We start from the raw sequence: 13,153 nt of genomic DNA on the forward strand, positions 1-13,153 counted from the left end.
CACATTTCTTTTTGCATACATACATAATTGCATATAATGTATGTCCAATGTTGCAGGAAGTACATAAAGCATAAATGACATAATCATTGAATTATTATAATTTCAAAAATACAAATTTTCTCATTCTTTACTTTTAAATAGTTTTTATTGCACCCTAGCCTATTCCATCTGAGGTCTGTGACAGCTATTATAAGCTTGATAAAAGAAACAATTCGACAGAATGGTTGTTTCATTTACAAAGTTCAAGATGGAATTTCACCCAGTAAAGCCTGAAACTGTTTCCTAGCAAACTGAGATGTTCAAAGAGCATTTTATGTCTTGTCGAATAGAAATAAATTCATTGCCCATAGTGTATACATATGGGTATATTCATAGCCATTATTTTAGCAAAATATTTCAGCATTTTATAATCTTTCAAAACCCTCAGTTGCCATTCATACTACTAATAAGCTTCTTTTGAAAAATATTTTAGAAAAATTTGAGACCTATGAAACATAAAATCAAAAATCAGGTAAAAATGAAATGATGGCATACAGTTACTAGCAACAGCAAATGAATGACCACTTTTAGCAAAACCTTCAACAGTCAACCCCTTTCCACAGTTTCTTTGCCAAGAAACAGCACTCAAAGTATTAAAATGAATTTAAAATTGATCTCTGATTTCTGCTGCTCTAATGGCGGGTTGTTTTTCTCATGTTTTATCATACTCTGCAGAGTCAAATTTCCATATAAAGTATCATCACGAGGCCTTTCAAAAAGTCCCCGAGCTTATGTATAACAAAAAAAATACTTCACCAACAAATTATTGCTCTGGGTCCCCTTCAAAGTAGTCTCCTCCCCAACGTGTACACATCCCAATGGTGTTTTCACTTTTTGAAACAGTCCCGGAATGCTTCTTCCACAATGCTCAGAAGCTCCTCAGTCGAATTTTTCTCTATCACTGAAATGGCAGCAAATCTTTTTCCTTTGTGTGGCATGTTTAGTTTGGGGAACAGGAAAAATTCACATGGGGCCAGGTCTGGTGAGTATGGTGTGTGGGAAAGCACAGCAGTGTTGTTCTTGCTGAAAACTCATGAGAGACGAATGAACCAGCTTGTCATGGTGCAAAAAACCACTTGTCGCTCCTCCAAAGTTTGGGCCATTTTCATCTGATTCTTTCTCTTAGACAATTAATAACCCCCAGGTAGTACTGTATGACCTTTAGGTAGGTAATCGTAATGCCTTTTGCATGGAAAAAAACAGTCAACATCGCCTTGACATTCGAGCAAACTTGTCGAGGTTTTATAGGGTGGAGGGGGGTGCTTCACCAAATCATTGTGAAGATTACACTTCTCTTTCAATGTCATACCTATAAACCTATGACTCATCACCTGTTGTGATCCGGGACAAGATGGTCTTCAGTTCGATCAAACAGCCCCAGACAGACCTGAACTCAATATATTCTCCGGTCAACTGTCATCAGGTGAGGCACAAATTTGGCCGTGACTTTACGCATCCTCAATTTTTCAGTCAGGATATCATAGCATGGACCAATCGAGTTGCCACACACTTCTGCAAGTTCCCTGACAGTTAAATGTTAATTTGCACAAATGAGACCATCAACTTTTGCAATATGAGGACCATCTGTTGACGTTGACATGTTCCACTGATTGCCACCACTTTAGAAATGGGTAAGCCATTCATCACACATAGTACGTTTCACAGCATCTTCACTATAAGTCTTGGTTCTCAAGCCAAAAGTTGCCATTATGGATTTGTAGAGTTTCGCGCAGAATTTTACAGAACAACGCTGCTCATTCAAAGACCTCATTTCTGTGGATCTGATTTTTTGCCGCACTCTACGAACACCCCTTCACATAAACGGTCATGGCTAATCAACAAAACAAGATATCAACTAATTGGTGGAAGGTGGTTATTTGAGAAGTTTCCATGGACTTAAATTTCAGGAACCTTTTGAACAGACCTCATACAACTTCAACTAATATGGTCCACACCAAGTATCATTCTTTTCTAAAAGAACCTTGTGCAAGACACAACAAGAATGTCTAATAAGCACCATTTAATAGAAAGAGGGATGGCATTAAGAAAAACGTAAACTCTATTTGCTAAAATACTAAATGCAATTTCTAAATTTCTGTGTGCTCTGCTCAACCTGTAATTGAAGACTTTTCTTAATATTAAGATCATGGAATGGTAAGGGCTTCATGATATTTGGTTTCAAAGGGAAAGTGTCAACTGCTACAGCGGCATATATTTGGATCACAATGTGGCATGTGGTAAGGAAGGGGTTGATTTAGCTCTTAAGAAAACCATATGGAGGAACAATCTCTAAAACATTATATAATTATCCAGAAAATATCAAGTCACAATTAAAAAGCAAGCATGTAATCCAAGAAAAAATACCACCTTACAAGAAGAAATAATATGAAAGATATCAGTGAGTTCTTTTTATGGGCATATGAACTGAAGGATTTACAATATGTTTTCAAAAGTTTGAGTGAAATTTTCCAGGAAATTCTAGTATTCACCTCTTCTTTTTAATTTGTCTGCTACCTGCTGAGGCACCCTCTGCCTGTTTGACATGACCCGCATATTCTAGGACCTGTCTGGAGAGGTGAAAGCACAAACTATGAATGAGAATTGAATAGACAAGGTTACAACCATTACATAAAAATTAGTACCTTTAGTATGAACTAAATTCATACATCACTGAGCAAAGTCTTTGGCAAATGTAAAAAAGGAGCAATTAAATTGAAATCCACTAGCAAAACATGGATTCTCAGAATCAAATGCATACTTCTCCTTTATTCTGTGTGCATATAGAACACTTATGCAACTCATTTTAGCTTTATATATCTAAAAATGTTCTTTGCCCTTGATGCTTGAAAACAAACATTGGTCAAAATATACATCATAAGATGTCTTCATTATTCAATTATAATGAGATAGTAAATATTTACATAGTTATGCCCAAAATAACTAAGTAATTTACCAATATTACATTTTCAAGATAAAAAATTAATATGTTTCAAACTCAGGTTGCATATACACCTAATATCAACCACATTAATCAACCTGAAGCGTGGTTTGAGAGGTAAGGGTACAGTTCACCTTATCTAAACCCCTATGGCATATCAATGTCAGGGTGTGGGTTCAGTTCCTTTCCTGCTCTCTCCACAATTTCGCAGGAAGATCTGGCATTCAAAAAAATCACACAGTTTGGGTGCCCAGAGGTGTCATCCGGAATTAAATCTGGGTCCTGTGGTCAGTACCCCAGTAGATTACCATATCCCATGCGTGTATCTTTCAGAGGCACAACCACCTTTTTGAATGGAAGAAATAACACAGCACGAGTCATGGGTAGGAGGGGAGGGCAGGAGTAGGAAAAAGAGGGAGGAATTTCAGGGTGCAAGCAGAACTTTTAGGATTTTTTGGAATTCCCAACCCTCGCCAATAATAATTCTCAAACCAATTAACAATGCACTCCTTAAATTCAGACCTACATCATCTCATAAACCCAAAAATCTTCCTACGAATCACCCAATGGAAATCTTAATTAATCTTTTATCCTCCAAAGCCCCATTGACGATTGATCCTTAAGTACATAATTGAACCTTAGGTACATAATGTTGTAAATTACAGCTGTCAGTGTAATTAGTTTTGTATCATGAAGCCATAGATTGAAATAATTGGCAGTATGGAGAAGATAGGGGCTCACAGTGTGATTAAGTTCATTTGAAGGTCAGTGCCTAAAATATCCATGGTGAAAAAAGGGCTGATTACGGAAATGATAGCCTGCCATATGACATGTGCCAGTTGTGAGGTGGAAGAGGAATTTTTCAACTGGCCAAATGTTCCTGTGGAGTGAAGTGGAAGGAAATCACTCACAGAAAATGGTGCCACAGTAAAGAAAGTGGAGGACTTCATCCAATTGGACCGAAGAGCAACCATCCAAACTGGCATTAATGATACTGATCTTAGGAGCAGCACTAGGTGGGAAATTTTTCACCAAGAACTGCACATGTCAAAGGTGTCAGCACACTTGGTTCCATCACTGACTCCTTTTCAGAAGCAAACACGGCGTGACATGTTATCACATCCACGATGAGACAGGTAATCAAAGCGATGATCTAAAAAAACTTGGACAACCCAAAAACTAGTCAATAAAGCAATTCTTCTCACCCCTCCGCCTCTCTCTACACTCCAAGACTCAAAACATCTCCATTGAACACCTCAATGTAGCCAATGCCTACTTTCCCAGTGCACACAACATCTGTAATATTATAACAGAATTATATCCTCTCCTTAATAATCAAAGTCCGCTTTACTTCTCATCACAAAATGCCCCTTGGTCTCCTCGAAACGATCTCCACACTTGGGTGACATCCTCTCTCATGCCCCCAACACCCATTTCCTATGCCCAACATTCACTTGCATGCCCAAAAATGTAATTTATGAATTAAGATGCAACTTCTGCCCCTCCCATTACAGCAGCAAATGCACCACCAACCTTCTCCATCCAAATGAGTAATCACCAAAACTCCACCACCTTCAAACTATCCTGTCCTGCAACATGCTGCCCTCTTTAACCAATCTTTTGGCAATTGCTTTCACACCAGAATACTAGAAAGCTTGCCCATTCAGGAGAGAATCAAGGCATGACTCACAGGGCTATGGAAATTCTTCCTTGCTTTGGGTATTAATGTGATTCACTGAGATACCCTCCTCAACATCCATGTCTTCCAATCACACCACTAACCCTAATTTCCTCTTTGATTCAATTCAATCTCTTGCCCTCCACCTTCCTTCGGGCCTCTTCACTTGCCTTACACTCTCTCTCCTCTCCCTTGCTTCAATCCCTTCCTTTACCCTCATCATCTACATTTTTTCCGTCACCCTTGACCGCACCCAGAGAGTTGTCCCTCTACGCTATAAACCTACACTCATACACACATAAAAGAGGTAAAGAGCTCACAAAGCAATATTTAACAGCTGATTAACAGAGCATACATGTGTGTGTGTGTGCATTCATGTATATCTTAATTATAGTATGTTAAATAACAAATGGAAGATAGCTCCCAGTCTGAAGATACTGACCCTGAAGATATTTCGTGAACTTTATAGCTTCAACAATAGGAAGTTGATATTTGGCTAAAATAAAATAATCCAATACGTTAACAAAAATACATACCTGGCAGCATTGTTTATATGACGGAACCTATCTGGTCCTAGTAATATCCCTCCATACCACCTCGAGACTACTACTACGGCATCCTTGATGTCAAGTATCTGCAATCGGAAGGTTTATCAGCAAATGAGAAACGTTTATATTTTCAAGTTCATAAAAGCAATGGAACAACTTTTGGAGACCTGCAGTAAATGCAGCAATCTTCCACCAGCGTGAGTTTCACCATCATCTTCACAATCTTGTAAAAATGTTTTTGTGTCCCCCTTGTATATTCTGTATGCATATATATTGTGGGTAGCATTTGCAATTTTTTTATTTTCGTATAGTTGGGAAAGCACCAGCCTAATTGACAAAGAAATGGATTGATTAGAATTGAAAGATCTACAATGTAATGACCACGATATTTTCAATATAACTTGTAAAAGGTAACAGGTTCCTAAAAATATATGTATATATTACCTAACCTGGTCTACTGTCACGACTGCGGCCACATGTCCCTGAAAGACGCTTTTTCTGTCAGTTATAATATCGCCATGGGTAATAAGAGGTATTTCCATGTGACAATCTTCACTTTCAGCACTTCTGACTTCACATAAACTGCTTGAGGCAGCCAAGTTACTTGATTCGTCATTAAGCTGTTCGCACTTCTTTTGTAAAATACACCTTAGTTTTTCGATCCATTGAAATAACACTGGTTCTCCAACATTTTCTCTGGATCAATCATGAAAACAAAATGTGAAAAAATGTTATCACTTCCTTTCTGGGTCCACTTCTCGACGCTACGATTCGGTTTGCAAGTTCTCCAAATAGTTTTAAATTTAATATAAAATCTCAACTGTGTAAATTGGGCAAGTTAAAATTGTGCTGCACTGTTTACTACCATCAGCTTCCACGAGTGCAAATTATGTAGATTGTAAACTGAATGGTAGCTTTGAGAAGCTGTCAGGTCGAGAATCATTGCCAAGAGTTTTGTTCAGCAAAATTCACTTTTACACTAAAAAATTCGGTCATATTTTAGTTAATGACATAAAAATACAAATAACTTTTCCTCAACCTGGTACGAAAAATATATAATAATTTGCGAGGTATCACCTACTTTTTCATGAAACACTTACAGGTAAACTTCTTCAAGTTGACCACACATATCCTGCCTCTCTGGTCCTTTCAACCAAGGTGCCGAAAGCTGATATATGGGTGGACTCGCGGACGGGTATTCCAAAGGCAGAGTAACGAATAAAACCACTTCATTACTTCCCTCTTCCACCTTCATGCTATAAACTCTGTTGGCTTCGTCCTCGACGTTCCATAATCCGCTATATATTGAAGACAATGCTTCAACTTCGTCAACCTGCGATTAAAATTATCAATGCTAATTTTTCGCTGTCAAATATTTGAATTATGTCTCCGCTGGAGTCAAGATAGACAGAGACAAAATGAAAATGTTCTAGGCAGATACCTGTCTTGTTAAATTATCTTCCATTTTCATGATCTTTCACCATCTCAAGTACTATTCCTCATGATGCCTACGTAACACATGTGAATTTAGCAAAAAAACAGTGCACAACATAGAACAATTTTCGCCTGCTTCGTAATTTCTTACCTCGTTTGTTTTCCTCATCAATTCTGTCGTTTGAATGTTTAAACCCATAGGGACCTAAGTTCAGTGCTAGAAGTGTGAATATACTTGAATTTTATGCATCTGTAATTATTCTTACATTGTTTTTGACCACTGAACTAAAATGTTTCTACATATATATTTTAAGGACTGCCCATTATGAAGCAGGATTTTCTATTTTAAAGGTTCCCAAAAAATAAGTATAACCTCTGATGAAAACTTTCAACTGAGTCAAAGGTAAAATCATGGGTTTACCTTTGTATGACCTTGATGTTTTCTTCAACGGGGTAAGTATCATCCCTCCTTTTATAGTTCAATTAGTATCCTGGAAACGCCATCTTTCCCTGCCCACAAAACAAGTTCATCCATTGTATATGCTATGTACATTAACCATGCATATCCATTGGATAGGCAGATGTCATAGAATGTATATCTTAAGATGGATAGGTACTTTTTCGAATACACTGCACAGAATTGATTGGTATGTCCTCGTAATAAAACTCAGCAGAATCCCTTTTGCATCCCAGAAAACTGAAGCCATCACCTTTCTGACTAACCGTATTGCCTTTGCTTTCTGTCGTGGTGGTGAATCAACATATTGCCGCTACTTTGACTGCTGTTTTGCCTCTGGGGTATAGTAGGGTACACAAGTTTCATACATGATCACAAACTGGTGCAGAAAATCTTGTTGGCTGATCTTAATACAGGTCAAACATTGTTCGGAAATCTCGATTCTGATACGTTTGTGATCCTGTATCCAGAGTTGCGGCACCCATCTAGCAGATAATTTTTTCATCAAATTCCACTGTTAAAATGTGATATACCCGTCCAAATGACATCCCTACAGCTTCATCGATTTCAGTAGGCGATCCTCCCAGGCCATTTAATGCACTTTTGAAATAATTTTGGGGGTAGTGGCACATTTTAACCAAACATTATGTGGATCATCATCTAAGCTGCCTCAACTAAACTTAAACTCATTTGTCCAATTAGCAACAGTTGAATATGAAGGAGCAGAGTCCCCCAGAGTTTTCTGAAAGTCGGCATGAAGTCCTTTTGTTTTCATACATCTTCACAAATCACTACTTGGGAACAACTACAGAGTGGCATCCGCACCATAGATCTCTTCCCAGAGCACTAATTCCTTACGTGTTAACTCATAATGGATTATCTATTACTATGCAGGAAACTCATTGCGCTAGCAATAACACCTGGTGGTGATTCTGAGTGCTTTTCAAACTGCCCTCGTATACCATGCTGAACTGACCTATGGTGAATAAAGAAATAAATATTTGGGGAGGAAATGAAAGGAGAGAGAGGTAAGGGAGCTGGAGGCAGGAGTGAAAGTAATGGGGGATTCATCTACTTAAATTTATGAATCATCAAGCCTTAAAGCTGAATGATTTTAAGGCTTTGGCTGATCATGGCCATAGCTAATGAGTTAGCTGGTCAGCCGAAAGGTTGCAATCATTGCCATGTACATGGCAGAATCACTGCATATGAGATGATGATGCACCATAAGAAAATGAAGGTTTAAATTTGGTTGAGTAGCTTGGGAACATAGGAATAGAACAGGTCATCTATTAAGGATATGTTCTAGATGAAGGTGGGAAAAGTAGTAAGGATATTGAAAGAATAATTACTGAAGGCAAAGAAGGCTTCACAATGAGCAGGCAGTTGATAAGAGGCATCATAATTAAAGATTTAAAGAAAAGTAGTAGTAAATTTAGGGGAGGTCACCAATGGCTGAGGTCATTTGCACTATTAGGGATGGATAGGAAAGGATGAAGGGTGGAGAGAAACACGGCATTGGCATTGGCCAACTCTTTTCGAAAGATAGTTTAACGCCCCATCCGATGGATGGCACACTCACTTGAAGTGCTCTCCACAAAGCACCTCAAGTAGGAATTGGGATACCAATCAAAAAGATGTCACCCCCAAGATTTGAACCTGGGCCCTCAGGGTGAGAAGCCAGGACTATGTACTATGGGAAGCCAGTAACTATGCAAAGCAAAAGAAAGCATTATTGTGATACATGATATGTGATTTAAGGATATTTTTGGTTATGTTTTTTAGCCTTAGAAGTGCAGTAGCATGTTATATGTCAAGGCCCACCAAAAGCCTGATATAACCCAGTATACTGCGCACAGCAAAATACTCGTGTTTGTATTCTTAGAGATAACCTGCAACCTACAAAAAATTCTTTTAGGCATCGTTTCCCGCCCACCCAAGGTGGGCTATTTTTCCAACTTGGAAGAAGCTTTATCTACCCACATTCCAAACTATGATGATATCATTATTACCGGTGACTTCAATGCCAACTTTCTTTCTGCAACTTATGACTCTAAAGCAATTACTAACTCTATGTCATTCCTTGGCCTTAACATACCTGCTGTAGAACCTACCCATCATACATCTTCATCAGCCACATGGTTTGATGCAACAATTACAGCCAACCCTGAAAAAATCACAACATACAGGCAACTTTCTGCCCCAGGAATATCCATGCATGATGTATTATTTTTAACATACTCAGATGTTTTAAATTGAAGCAGAAATTCATTCTTACCCAGGATTTCAAGTCCATAGACGACGAAGACCTACTATATCCGATGCTGCTACCATTCTATGGCAGTCTATAGAAATGATATGACATAGATAACAAAGTAGAACTATTTCATACGTCCTTAAATAACTTAGAAGACAATCATGTACCGTTTAGAAAAATTAGACTGTTAAAACCACGCTCCCCTTGGATAACAAATGAAATAAAAGCCTTGATGCACAGCTGTGACACAGCCTATAGCCTATTAAAAAAACATAAAAATGAAAATTTATTCAATATCTACAAAAAACTGCATGACAAAACTAAGGAAGTCATCAGAAGGGGATCAAGATGGTGCGGGGGCTAACGTACTGGCTTCCCACCCTGAGGGCGTGGGTTCAAATCCCGGCGGTGTTGAATATTTTTCAGAGGTATCTCGATCCCTACTTGAGGTGCTTTGTGGAGGGCACTTCGAGTGAGTACGCCGTCCGTCGGATGGGACATTAAACTGCGGACCCCTTGGCACCTTTTGTAAAGAGTAGGCTAATGCCGACGCCGGGTTTCTCTCCACCCTTCATCCTTTCCTGTCCATCCCCTATGGCGCAAATGACCTTAGCTGTCGGTTGCCTCCCCTAAAAACTACTACTACTGTCATCAGAAATTCCAAAATCAGATATGCTTTCCAAATGTCTAAAGAGCCTGTCACAAATTCGGAAAACCTTGAAGTGCCTCGGGGTTGGTAAAACTAAAAATCCACACTCCCCACCTGCTGACGTTTCTCCAAACGATCTAAACTGCTCATCCACAACCTCACCGATGGAAATTGATCAATGCAAAAAATGAATTCTTATATAATCTGTACAATTCTGGATCAACTCCAGTTTCTGTTGCAAGCCCATTCAAAATTTCTCCCCTTATTCAAATGCAAGTCTTGTAGGCCCTTGAAAAAATCAAGTCCCCAGATGAAGCTGATGGAATTTCAGCTATTCTGATACACAAATTACTTCCAAATGCGCTTCCTGTTATAACTCATATCTTTAATTGGTCTATCCTATCTTGAACATATCCTTTGCTTTGGAAAAAAGCCCTCATTTTTCCCATCACAAAAAAATCTACACCGACTAACATCACCGAATACAGGCCAATAAGCATTTTGCCTCCTTCATCAAAAGCATTTGATAGACTTGTACATGAACAAATCTCAGAGTTTCTCAGTGACAATGACTCACTTGATCCTCTAAAATCAGGGTTTTGGTTCTCTCACAGCACAGCTACCACTCTCCTTAAAGTAACAGATGACATCTGATTATCCATGGATTGCAGAGGTGACAATAATGAATCTCTTAGGCTTAACAAAAGCCTTAAACTCTATTGATAAAGATATTTTCTTAGGAAAACTTCAAATCCTAAATTTTTCTCACTCGTTTTTACAATGGATTTTGCTCATACTTACGTAACTGATTTCAAAGAGCCATCACTTCTGATTCGTCCTCTAACTGGCTTCAAATAGACAGGGGTGTTCCATTAGGATCCATTCTTGGAGCTTTGCTTTTTCCCCTGTATATAAATGATATTGGTAAATGTATTTCAAATTGCAATCATCACCTTTATGCTAATGATTTACAAATACATCACCATTCCCACCTTCATGACTTACCTAGAATTATTAATGAAATGAATACAGATCTTGCTGCTTTGTCACCAAGGGGTATAAATATTTTACTGAAAATAAACCCCATCAAAAGTCAGTCCATTAAAGATGCTCCTTGTGTCCTCTCTTCTCATACCCCATTTTGATTCCTATGTTGTGGTATGCCAAGAACTTTCATGCAAACTAAAAACCAAACTCCAGAGGACCCATATTCCTGTGCGCGATTCATATGTGATCTTAGAAAATATGATCATATTTCCTCTCATTAACAAGAACATCCTGGTTAAAGCTAAAAGGTTGTTGGCATTTACATGTTCTTACAATTTTCCACAGGATATTTTCAAACCACGCACTTAAATATTTATACAAAAATTTCCTCCCTATCAACTCAATCCACAACAGGAACACTACGGGTAACAATAAACTTCTTGTCCCACACACGCAATCGCACGGAAATCTACAACAAATCTTTTCATGTTACAGCATGCCATCTGTCGAACTCTCTCCCAGATGACATAAAAAAATTCTCCATCCACAGCAATAGTTAAGAGAGCACTTCACAAGTTCATTTTCTTCAGGGACAAACCTTAACAAGTATACATTCTCTCATTTCACTCAGCTGCTATACAGGTCACCTTTTCTACTTTTTCTTTTTTCATCTCTAGGAGTAATATTTTGCATTATCTAAATGAGATGTGTCAATTTGTTCATTTCATTTTCAGTAACATAATATGTAAATTTATGGGCTGATTCGTAGTATCTATGAGGAAGGAATCTGGCCAGAAGACTTTGTGAGATTAGTGTTAGTTCCTATTCCGAAAAAGGTAAAGGCTACATCATGTGAGGACTACTGGGGAATAAGTTTGATATCCCACGCTTAAGTTGTTCTCAGGATCATCAACAAAAGGATAGAGAGTAGGGCAAATGATTACTTAGGGGATGATCAGTTTGGGTTTAGGAAGGGGAGAGGTACGCGTGATGCCATTGCAGTAATGAGGTCACTAATCGAGAGGAATATAAAATACAACCAGGAGGCATTTGCCTGTTTTGTAGATTTTGAAAAAATATTTGATAGAGTGAATTGGGAAAAACTAATGAGTATATTGAAGAAAATAGGGATAGATTGGAGGGATAGGAGGCTAATCCGCAACCTGTACATGTCTCCCACTGCTCAGGTGCGAGTGGGGAACGGGGAATCCAGATGGTCAGCGTTAGGAAGAAGAATAAGGCACGGTAGTCCATTGTCACCGGTGCTTCTTAATGGATATGTGGAGGCATTAAAGAGGCATGGGAAGAACTGGAGGTAGCAAGGAAAGTCGGAGGGGAATTCGTAAAATCAGTTAGGTTTGCTAATTATTTAACTCTAGTTTTTCAGACAGCCAAGGGGTTGCAAGCATTGCGGTGTGAATTGGAAATTAAATGCGATAGAAATGGGATGAGAATCAACATAAATAAAACAAAAGTTATGCGATTTTCCAGAAAGAAAAAGGCTAAGCTAAATATTAAAATAGGAGGGCAAAAACTAGAGCAGGCAGAACAGTTCACGTATCTCGGAAGTGTTTTGGACAAACACGGTCAAAGTAGTAAGGAGAAGAATTGCGCTAGGCAAGGAGGGTTTAACAAGGAGGAGGGAGTTGATGACAGGGACATTGAGTAAGGAAAATAAGAAAAGACTGGTTCAAAACTTTGATATGGAGTGTAGCTATGTACGGTGCGGAAACGTGGTCATTGAAGCAAGAGGATACACGTAGACTGGAGGCTTTTGAAATGTGGGTGTGGAGAAGAATGGAGAAGGTGAAATGGACAGAGAAGAAAACAAATGAGGAAGTACTTGGTATGGTGGGCAAAGTAAGGGGTTTGTTAGGAGAAATCCTATGGAGGCAGGAAAAGTGGATGAAGGGGGTATTGACCGGCAGTGGAATGTTGAAGACTGTCATGTAAGGGAGAATGTTAGGCAAAGAGGAAAGGGAAGGAACAGGATAGGGATGTTGGACGGGATGAAGAAAGTACTCAAGAGATGAAGAGGGACCTGATGTAGATAGGATACTGAATTTTGTGTTTTGCTAGGAGTCACAAAATATTTTTTTGGCAGCTGTATCCACCCAAAAACCTACCTTAACTGGTAGATTACCTAATAATAATATGTAAATTATG

At 38.6% G+C, this 13,153-nt stretch overlaps 1 protein-coding gene across 2 annotated transcripts; it reads right to left on the reverse strand.

Moving 5' to 3' along the window:
* Positions 1-2,333: 2,333 nt before the first annotated feature.
* LOC139687768 (protein IMPACT-like) lies at positions 2,334-10,872 on the reverse strand. 2 transcript variants are annotated; one of them, XM_071585055.1, is made up of 6 exons: positions 10,802-10,872; positions 6,304-6,536; positions 5,648-5,899; positions 5,371-5,530; positions 5,192-5,289; positions 2,334-2,606 (listed from the first exon to the last, which is right to left on the reverse strand). In XM_071585055.1, the coding sequence occupies exons 2-6, from the start codon at positions 6,456-6,458 to the stop codon at positions 2,525-2,527; spliced, it is 747 nt and encodes a 248-aa protein (XP_071441156.1). In that variant the 5' UTR covers positions 6,459-6,536; positions 10,802-10,872; the 3' UTR covers positions 2,334-2,524. The 2 variants fall into 2 exon arrangements, with proteins under 2 accessions (XP_071441156.1, XP_071441154.1); XM_071585053.1 differs by lacking the exon at positions 10,802-10,872 and adding an exon at positions 6,645-6,762.
* Positions 10,873-13,153: the final 2,281 nt, after the last annotated feature.

Source organism: Hetaerina americana, unplaced genomic scaffold (assembly GCF_022747635.1).
Source record: "Hetaerina americana unplaced genomic scaffold, ioHetAmer1.1.p SCAF_2, whole genome shotgun sequence".
Classification (NCBI taxonomy): domain Eukaryota; kingdom Metazoa; phylum Arthropoda; class Insecta; order Odonata; family Calopterygidae; genus Hetaerina; species Hetaerina americana.